General features: G+C 42.7%; 2 protein-coding genes across 2 annotated transcripts in view; one reads left to right on the top strand and one right to left on the bottom strand.

The window, feature by feature from the left end:
* The window catches only part of LOC103196267 (cytochrome c oxidase assembly protein COX15 homolog), a 14,137-nt gene extending 11,193 nt beyond the window's left edge, over positions 1–2,944 (bottom strand). The window contains exons 1-2 of the mRNA XM_007939968.1: positions 2,855–2,944; positions 1,412–1,602 (exon numbers count right to left, since the gene is read on the bottom strand). Of these exons, the coding sequence (XP_007938159.1) occupies positions 1,412–1,602; positions 2,855–2,944 (281 nt within the window). The remainder of the gene's footprint in view (positions 1–1,411; positions 1,603–2,854) is intronic.
* A 311-nt stretch (positions 2,945–3,255) lies between these two features.
* CUTC (cutC copper transporter) overlaps positions 3,256–10,826 on the top strand; it is a 45,314-nt gene continuing 37,743 nt past the window's right edge. Inside the window, exons 1-2 of the mRNA XM_007939967.2 lie at positions 3,256–3,316; positions 6,672–6,743. Of these exons, the coding sequence (XP_007938158.1) occupies positions 3,256–3,316; positions 6,672–6,743 (133 nt within the window). The remainder of the gene's footprint in view (positions 3,317–6,671; positions 6,744–10,826) is intronic.

Below are 10,826 nucleotides of genomic sequence, written 5' to 3'. Positions count from 1 at the left end.
TAGATAGAGATAAGTATTGATTTGGGTGAAGAGAAGGGCAATGTAACAAATATGAGTGACCAATATGGCAGCATTGAGGATGAGAAAGACATGAGAGGTACATGGGAGGTACAGACAATAAATATGAACCCTTTTGCACATACAGTACTGCGTTGTCAGTGAAGGCAAACATGAGTATATGGGTGGATAGATGGGTGGACAGGCTAAACGATTAGGTATGTCTATGAAATGGGGAGGGTACCCAAGAACATATATAGGGTTGCCAGAGAGAACAATCAGGGGAGAAAGAAGAGCTGCTTATGCACAGGGAGACAGCTCAGGGGGCAGGAGTGTATGGAGGGAAGGACACAGGGAAGAGGTACCTATGGGGAGGAAGTGGGAGGGGAGCTGTTGCATTGTGGTAAACTGTGGTCAATGACATGAGCCTCAGTTTCTCCATCTATAAAATGTGGAAACTAGACTGGATGGTCTCTAAGGTCTCCTCTCTCTTGGGCATCCCATGATTCTACTCACGACGAAAACAGCTTTTTTTATTATTTAAATTTTTATTATGATTGGGTGAAAGTTTACAGAGCAAATTCATTTTCCACACAGCAGTTCACACACACTTTATGACATTGATTGCACTTTCCCACAATGCAACAGCTCTCTTCCCACTTCCTCCCCATAGTCACCTCTTCCCTGTGTCCTTCCCTCCCATGCCCTCCTGCCCCAAGAGCTGTCTCCCTGTGCATACACAGCCCTTCTATTCTCCCATGATTGATCTCTCCAAGGAGTGTATCTACCCAATGTAAATGTTCAGCTCACATGCCTGTTTTTTGTTTGGGTGGAAACCACAAGAGAGAGTCCAATTCCAGACCTGAAGGGCAGCTAGGGGCCATAGTCTAGGGGTCCCACCAGGCTCTAGCAGACCAGCAAACCTGGTCTCCTTTTTTTTTTTTTTTTATGATTTTGAGTTTTGTTCCACATTGTTCTCCTACTCTATCCAGGATCTCCTACAGAGATCCCCCTCCGAGTGATTGACAATGGAAGCCAGGCATCATCTAGTTCTTCTGGTGTCATAGTCATATAGGATGAGGATCGCATGGTGTACCAGTCCCTCGGACTAATTGTTTCCATGTGTCTTTGGTTTTCTTCATTCTTATTTGCTCTGGGCAAGGAGAGACCTACTGTTGCATCTAGATGGCTACTTACAAGCTTTTAAGATCCCAGTTGCTACTCACTAACGTAGGATGTGGGACAATGTTTTTGTGTAGTATGTTAGGCCAATTGAGCTTGATGTCCCCTGCAACCATGGTTCTGAGCCCACAGGTCCAACTACTCGCTCCCTCCAGGTAGCTGGCTGTGGCCAAGAAGTGACTACAACCTTGTCCTTCGTCAGAAAACAGTTGACTTTCTGGTGATTACTCACCTTGTTACTCCACCAAGAATAACTGCTCCAGCCACTGTTCCACTGCAGATCAGGAGCCATTGGCCCACCACCCGCTCAGCAGTCTTTGAAGGAAGGGACAACGTGCCCTTTCCAGATTGCAATGCTACTTCAGAGATGGTGCTGTATTGTCCTGGCCTCAAAGGGCGTCTGATCCCACAGATGCAACCACACTAAGGATCAAGACAGACAAATTACAACTTGGAGGAGGGGGAAGGCGTCACTCCATTGCTACTCACACCTACCCTTCTGTCTGGGGTAGAATACCCTATCTGGCCACCTCCCCCTCTATGTCCCTGGAAAGTCATCTCTTATCTGGATTACTGCGTCCACCTCCCTACTGGTTTCCGTGCTTGTCTTTCCTTACTCCAACCATCCCCACCCTAGAGTGAGCCTTCTAGTCTCTGCATACTCACCCAGATTTAACTCTACACTCTAAATATGGGTTGTTTTCTTTCTTCTCTAGGCCTTAAAACATGACGTCTATGACTGAGACACTCCTTGTCCCTTGCCTAGTAATTCCTACTGCAGATTACAGCTTAAATGTCACCTCCTCTGGGGATGGTGCCAGATCCTCCCAAGTCTGCAATGGGTGCCTCAGATGCTCTCCCAGAGCACACCATACCTCCCCTATCACACCCCTTAACAAACAGGGATATACCTTTAGGTTCACCTGTTTGCATTTCCCACTAAGGGCTCTGAGAGGAGGCTCTGGTCGGTCTGGCAAGGGAAGCATTGCAAGGGAGGCCTCCTGCAACCTCTGTTTCCAGCACAGTGCCCTCACCCAACAAGACCTTTTAAGACTTGACAAATAAATTAGTAAGTGAATGAGCTGTATCTTCTCCAGGACAGGAATTTTGTCCTATTGATGTTTCTGCTCCCAGTTCCTAATCCACAATAATTATTCAATAATCATCAGTTCAATGAACATATACCCTCTCTTGGTTCTATTCCAGTCTAAAGACCCGTGTTCCTTTTCCTGCTCTGCTTCTAATTAAGCGACTTTAGAAATCAGTCAAATTAAGTCTCCATTTCCTTTTCTGTAGAATTAGGGGTATAGTCCCTATCCTGACTAGCAGACAGTCTTTTAGCAAAAATCAAATACAGGTAAAAATTATTGAGCTTTATTTGTGCAAAGCGCTTGATGTATATTACTCAATTCTCTCAACATCCTTATGAAGTAGGTACTGTCATCACCATTTTACAGATAAAAGGTACAGAAAAGTTAAGTAACTTGGCCAATATCACACAGCTAGTAAGTAAGTGGTAGGGTCGGAGCCGAACCAAGGGCTCTCTAGACACATGAAAATCTTCGTAAACTGTAAGGGGATTCAGAAATGTGATGTGAGGTTATCGATTATCTGTATCCTGTCCCTTTCATCACGTCCCCACTTCCGCGACTCTGAATCCGCTGCCGTGCGGTACCTGTCCTCTAAGCGCCGCCCTAGGAACTAAGAGCTGGAGACACGGGCTCCTCGTCAATGCCTTCAAGGGCGTTAAGAGCAACCGCTGCATGCTGCAAACAGTGCACGGACGCCACCTCCACAGCTCAACGCTCTATGGCCTCCTTTCTCGGACTCCGAAAGTAGAACCACTTCCAGGTCACGCAGAACTAGCGCCCCCGACCCCTCGGGGGGCGGTGACTGAAAGGAGAAGTGATTGCGCCTGCGCGGGACTCCGTATTCGCGGGTGCTGCTGGGCCGTGGGAATCGGAGACGCGCAGGGTCGCGCGCAGCCGTTGAGGACGCGCTTGCCGGGTCGCGCGCGCCGAAGCTCAGACTGAGCGGAAACAAACTAAAGACCGACAAGAGCGCAACGCGTAGAGCATGAAGAGGCAGAGGGCCACCTCCGACCGAAAGCGGGCGCGGATACCGTCGGGGAAGGCTGGTGCGGAAGGTGGCGGGGAATGGGGCGGTGGGTGGTTTTGGCAGCCTGGGGCAGGCTGGCGAGGGTCCTGGTTTTGAATTCCATGAGAAGTTTCCTCAGGTCCCATTCCAGCTACAAATGGGAGGGAACGAAGTCCTGAGAATGAGCATGTTGCGGGAGTGGCCCGCGGCTCTGGAACCAGACGTTGTGGCTTCGAATCCTGACGCCACCACGTATTGTAATGCGACCTTTTTCACCCTGGTTGACTTTTCTCCGTCGCCACTTGAGGATACCAGTACACGCCTTACCGCCGCATAGTTGTTTTGGTTAAATACATAGCTGTGATTGTTAAATTTCAAGCGCTGAGCACAGTGCCTAACCCGTGGTGATCGTTCCTACGAGTGCGGGGGTTGTCCCCAAAGCCACACCGCTACCAAGTGGCAGAGCTTGTGGCTGCTTCAAGTTCCGAGTTCTGCCTGTCGTGCCAATGTAGTATGGCAGGTGGCATCCATGAACTTTTGGTTCCTCCAAACTAGCGGTTCTCACTCCTTGATCTCAGAACTACATTACCCTCCTAAAATTTACTGAGAACCTCAAAGCTTTTGTTTATATGGGTTATATTTATCGTATTAGAAATTAAAACTCAGGAATTAAAATATTTTAATTCATTAGAAAAAAACGCAGTGAACCCAATGTACATATATTGTTTTTAAATGAAAAGTAACTATATTTTCCAAAACTAAACCAAAAAAGGAAGAGTAGACATGTTTTTGCAGATCTTTTTACTAAGGAGCTCAGGTGGCATAATGCCTAAGGCACTTGACTGCTAACCAGAAGGCTGGTGATTCAAACCCACCAGCCACTCCTGGGAAGGTTGGGCAATCTACTTCTGTAGAGATACTGCCTTGGAAAGCCGAGGAGGGGTTGCTATGAGTCGGATGCGACTCCACGGCAGTGAGTTTGATTTTTCGGTTTATTAATCTAGAGGTTGGCTGTTTGAAGCCTTTGCAAAGCAGCACAGCGGGAAAAAGGCCTGGCTCCTGGCCGTCTGTATTGCAGATCACAGCCAGTAAAAGTAGAGCAGTTCTATTCTGTAACACATGGGGTCTCCATGAGTCAGAATTAACAAAGCAATGAGTTTGTTTTGCTTTAGTATGAGTATAATTTCCACCCCACAGATGCTCTGAAAGGTTCTTGGAGATTGTGCAAAGCTAATTGGACAAGTTGAGAGCTCCTGTTCCAAATAAATGTCCTATCCTCTTGATCTCTGAAGTAATTATGCTTTTCTTAGGACAACTGGCTTCCTCTGCCTTCTGTCATAGCCTGTTGTTCACATGTCCACCCTTTCCTGTCCAAGGTCCTTTCTTGTGAATCAAATGGTCCCTTGCAGCGTTGTCCTGTTAGATGCATCTGACAGCTGGTGTGGGCATCAGAAGGGTCCTGGAGTCAGGCAGTGCTGTTGTTTAAGAGCATCCAGTGGCTATCTTTGTCACAGTTTGGAATCGATCATTTTCCTTTAAATAAATGAGGCAATTCCAATCTGATACTAGCAGATGATAGATTTTTGTTTTTCAAATTAAAAATAACTTATTAGAAAAACAATATTGGGTAGAAAAAATCAAGCAATATGGAGAATTATAAAAAAGAAAAATTGTGAATCCCGTAACCCAGTTGTAACCATTATTAGTACATGCTGAACATCCTTTGAAGTATATTGAATGCATTCAGTATTTTTAATTTTTTAATATGTGCTTAACTTACTAAAAATGAAAACTCTGTTTACAGCACACTTTTTATTGTAAATATATGACATTTTAAAATGAATTTGCAATTACTCAACCTTGAGTAAATATTTGAGTGACATGTATACTTGGTAGATACTGTGCTTGCTGTTGGTGATAATAAAAATTTCTCACAAGCATCTTATTTAGGAACTTTAGATCAAGTAGGAACGTGATCGGACGCTTAAGTACATAAACAATAATAAGAGGTAGAAAGAAATTTATATATTAAAAGAGGAACAGTTAGTGTTTTAAAGAGAAACGTTTAATTCATGAAGAGTTACGTGAGTTCAAAAGAGGGAGATGTAATTTCCTACTTTGGGAAAGAGGGAAAATCATGGAAATGTGATTTGAAGTGAGCCTTGAAATCTTTGATTTTGGTGTTAAAAGATGGAACTGGAAGGACTTTGTGGGTTGAGGAGATGGCATAAACAAGAGCAGGGGTGGCAGGTGGGAGGAACTGAAAGCATATAAAGAAAATAATGTGGTGTTTATCAGTGATAATACTTAAATGTTTCAATTCTTAATAGGTGCTCTATAAGGAGCTCTGGTGGTGTAGTGGTATTTGGCTGCTGACCAAAAGGTCGGTGGTTTGAACCCACCAGACATTCTGGGGAAGAAAGATGAGGCAGTCTGCTTCCATAAAGATTTACAGTCTTGGAAACCTAGTGGGTGTCTGTCACTATGAATTGTAATCTACTCGATGGCAGTGAGTGAGTGAGAGGCTATGTAATTTATGTAAATTATCTCATTTAATTCTCACTACTCTGAGATAGGTACTAAAACCTACCCTATGTTATAGAAAACTGAGGCATAGGTTAAGCTTATGTTACTTTACTAAACTCAGTGCCACCAAGTTGAGTCTGACTCATAGCAACTCCCATTGGGTTTCCAAGGCAGTAAATCTTTACAGAAATAGATTGCTTCATTTTCCTTCTGTGGAGTGCCTGGTGGGGTGTGAACTGCCAACCTTCTGGTCAGATGCCTTAAGCACCACACCACTAGAGTTCCTTAACTTCACTAGGATCACACAATAAATAAGTGGTGTCGTCTGGCTTTGAACTCAGTCTCTGTTCTTAAACACATTCCTCATAAAGAAGGTTAAACATACTTTGCAGGCATTGAGAAGCACTGAAGGAATCTGAACTGGAATGTGATGAGGAGGCTTGTGTTTTAGGAAGATTGATTTGGCATTCAGTATACATTTTTTTCTAAGTATTTCTTTTATATATATCTATGTACCTATTTCATAACCATCAGTTTTATAATTAATGTATTTCATCCCATTCATGGGTTCTAGGGTGTTTATCTCCTTCCCTATTATTAGACATTTGGATTTTGGCAGAAAATGTAAACTGTACATGTTAGCTTATTTTGGATGTAGTATAGTGCCTAAGGCAATTGACTGCTAACCAGAAGGCTGGTGGTTCAAACCCACCAGCCACGCCTCGGAAAGAAGATGGGGCAATCTACTTCTGTAGTGATACTGCCTCAGCAACCCAAGGAGAGGTCGCTATAAGTCGAGTCCGACTCGATGGCACATAACAACAACAACAGTACCTTCATGAATTTGCATTTTTCTCAATTTATTTTAGGAGCAGAAAGTGGATTTCTCATGGAAGTTTGTGTTGATTCAGTGGAGTCAGCTGTGAATGCAGAAAGAGGAGGTAAGAGAAATTAGAGAATGACAAACAGTTGGCAGCCCTTTTACAAGTCTTAAAATGAATCCTGTGAACTGACCTTAGGAGCCCTTGTGATCTCTGAGGATTCTATAATCCTTTCAAAAACAAACAAACAGAAAACCTACTGGAAAATTATAGTCTTTTTGCCTTACCACATAGTGGATCACATTTTGAGTCTGTCTGCAGTAATGATCTTAATCACAAATTTCATTTATTATTGAACTCAACAAAAATTTAATTTTTCATGCCATTGACTTCAAGATTTCAGGGATATGTTGCCATTTCCATCAGGACTTCTAAATATATATACATATTTAAACATTTTCACTGGCCAGTTCTTTGAAGAGGGATGGCCCCTTCCTTCTTCTGAGTCTGTCTTAGTCTGGAAGCTCCTCTGAAACCTGTTCACTGTGGGTGACTCTACTGGTATTTGAAATACTGGTGGCTTAGCCTCCAGCCTCACAGCAACACGCAAGCCACCACAGTATGACAAACTGACAGATGAGTGGTGCAGCAGACCATCAATTGCTCATGTGTAAGTTCAAGTTAAAGCTGAAGACAATTAAAAGAAATCCACAAGAGCCAAAATACGACCTTGATTATATCCCTCCTGAATTTAGAGACCATCTAAAGATTTGGTGCATTGAACACCAGTGACCGAAAACCAGTGGAACTGTGGAATGACATCAAGAACATCATCCATAAGGAAAGGAAAAGGTCATTAAAAAGACAGGAAAGGAGGAAAAGACCAAAATGGATGTCAAAAGAGACTCTGAAACTTGCTCTTGAATGGAGAGTAACTAAAGCAAATGGAAGAAATGACAAGATAAAAGAGCTAAACAAGATTTCAAAGAGCAGCTCAAGAAGACAAAGTCAATTATTATAATTAAATGGGCAAAGACCTGGAGTTTGAAAACCAAAAGGGAAGAACACGCTCAGCATTTCTCAAGCTGAAAGAACTGAAGAAAGAATTTAAGCCTCGAGTTGCAATATTGAAAGATGCTATGGGCAATATATTGAATGATACAGGTAACATCAAAAGAAGATGGAAGGAATACGCAGAGTCACTGTACTAAAAAGAATTGGTTGATGTTCATCCATTTCAGGAGATGACATATGACTAAGAATCAGTGATATTGAAGGAAGAAGTCAAAGCTGCACTGATGAAACTGGTGAAAAACAAGGCTCCAGGAATTGATGGAATACCGATTGAGATGTTTCAAGAAATGAATGCTGCACTGGAGGCACTCACTGGGCTATGCCAACAGATCTGAAAGACAGCTACCAGGCCGAGTGACTGGAAGAGATCCATATTTGTACCCATTTCAAAGAAAGTGATCCCACAGAATGTGGAAATTATCGAACAAGATCATTAACATCACATGCTAAGAAAAATCTTACTGAAGATAATTTAAAAAATGGTTGCAGCAGTATATTCACAGAGAACTTCCAGAAATGCAAGCTGAATTCAGAAGAGGAGGTGGAATGAGGGATATCATTGCTGATGTTAGATGGATCTTGGCTCAAAGCAAAGAATACCAGAAAGATGTTTACTTGTGTTTTATTGACTATGCAAAAGCATTAGATTGTGTGGATAGCAAATTATGGATAACATGGAGAAGAATGGGAATTCCAGAACACTTAATTGTGCTCATGAGGAGCCTGTACATAGACCAGGAAGCTATCGTTCAAACAGAACAAGGGGATACTGCAAGGTTTAAAATCAGGAAGGGAATGCATCACAGTTGTATCCTTTCACTATCTGAGAAGCTGGACTATGAAGAAGAACACAGCATCAGGATTGGAGGAGGACTCATTAACAACCTGCAGTATGCAGACAGCACAACTTTGCTTGCTGAAATGAAGATGACTTGAAGCACTTACTGATAAAGATTAAAGACTACAGTCTGCAGTATGGATTACACCTCAACATAGAGAAAACGAAAATCCTCACAACTGGACCAATAAGCAACGTCATGATAAATGGAGAAAAGATTGAAGTGATCAAGGATTTCATTTTACTTGGTTCCACAGTCAACACCCATGGAAGCAGCAGTCAGGAAATTAGATGATGTATTGCACTGGGCAAATCTACTGCAAAAGATCTCTTTAAACTGCTGAAGAGCAAAGATGTTTCTTTGAAGACTAAGATGCACCTAACCTAAGCCATGGTATTTTCATTTGCTTCATATGGATACGAAAGCTGGACAGTGAATAAGGAAGGCTTGAGAAGAGTTGATGCTTTTGAGTTGTGTTGGTGAAGAATAATGAAAGTACCATGGAATGCTAAAAGAACTAACAAATCTGTCCCGGAAGAAGTGCAGCCGGAATGCTCCTTGGAATGACCAGACTTCATGTCACCTGCTTTGGTCATGTCAGAAGGGACCATTCTCTGGAGGATATCATGCTTGGTAAAGTGGAGGGTCAATGAAAAAGAGGAAGGCCCTCACCTAGATGGATTGACATGATAGCTCCAACGATGGGCTGAGGTATAGCAATGATTGTGAAGCTGGCACAAGACCAGGCAGTGTTTTGTTCTGTTGGACATAGAGTTGCTATGAGTTGCAGCCAACTTGGTGGCACCTAACAACAACAACAATATGTAAATATGTTTTAAATATACATACATACATGTTTAAATATATACACATATTTAAATATAAACAAATTTAAATATATATACATATTTATACATTTTTTGTTATCTTAATTTTCTTTTTCACCATGAACTTGTTTGGATAGAAAACATTCAAATTTCCTTCATTACAGGATCAGGATTTCTTTTTAGCTTTTTATTATAAAAATTTTAAAATATGTATGCCAAAGGGGCAGGGAGGCCACATCTTCTGACCTCCTCTAAACCCACAAGAGGAAGACAGAATCACCGCCAGTAGCTCAAGGCCCATTGATGTGAAGCCAGACATGCTGCTTCCCTCTAGCCCTTTCACCAACCCTAACACCAACCGTTCCTCCCACAGCACCCACCACCTCTCTACTGGGTTTGATAATTTGCTGTGTAGCTGCCACAGAACTCACAGATTATGGGGTTTATTAGGGAAGCAACAGGCTACAATTCAAGTTCAGGAACACGCTCAGTCTCTCTCAGTCTCTTAGCTGACAGTCTCTCTCAGTCTCTCTCCCATCAATGTGTGTCTCTTTGTGTCTCTCAGCATTGTGTGTCTCTTGGGTCTCTCTCTCAGCAGTGTGTACCTCTTGCATCTCTCAGCAGTGTGTGCCTCTCAGTCTCTCAGCAGTGCATATCTCTCATGTCTCTCTCTCAGCAGTGTGAGTCTCTCACGTCTCTCAGCCACAGTAAGAGATTCCTTCTGCCTCTAGGAGGGCTCCTTTTGAGCCTGGCAGAGTGGCCAAACTAAACAGTCCCAACATCAGAATTCCATACATCTGAGAGAGAGAGCAAACTTCCCAGAACATTACTTTGTGCTGCTCCCAACAGAAATATCCCAGGTGGATAATTTTAACAGTCAGGAGCTACTCAGTTGCTCATGGCAAATTCCACTACGGAGTTACAAAGACATATGGCTAGAAAAGCCACGCTATGTAATTTACTACACTAGATGTAAAAATGCAGACAGAATAGTATAATGATCCCCTATGTACCCATCACTGAGCTTCAATCATTTTCAACATATGGCCAATCTTGATTTTTCTATATCAGGGCTGGCAAATTTCTGTTAAGAGCCAGATAGAGTATATTTTCCGCTTACTACCCACATTTGGTCTTTGATCTTTTGATTGATTGATTGATTGATTGAGATTTGGGTGAAGATTAACAGAGCAAATTCACTTTCCATACAGCAGTTTACATATACTTTGTCTCATGACATTGACCACAGTTTACGACAATGCAACAACTCCCCTCCCACTTCTTCCCCATAGTTATCTCTTCCCACTGTCCATCCCTCCATGGACTCCTGCCACCTGAGCTGTCTCCCTGTGCATAGGCAGTCCTTCTTTCTCAATGATTGTTCTCTCCAAGGCGTGTATCTACCTCAGGTAAATGTTCAACTCATATGCCTGTCTTCTGTTTGGCTGGAAACCACAGGTGTG

This window comes from Orycteropus afer, unplaced genomic scaffold, assembly GCF_000298275.1.
Source record: "Orycteropus afer afer isolate SDZICR_OR568_19922 unplaced genomic scaffold, OryAfe1.0 scaffold00064, whole genome shotgun sequence".
Taxonomy (NCBI): Eukaryota; Metazoa; Chordata; class Mammalia; order Tubulidentata; family Orycteropodidae; genus Orycteropus; species Orycteropus afer.
The sequence above is the reverse complement of the archived record's forward strand: the minus strand, read 5'-3'. Positions and strand labels throughout refer to the sequence as shown.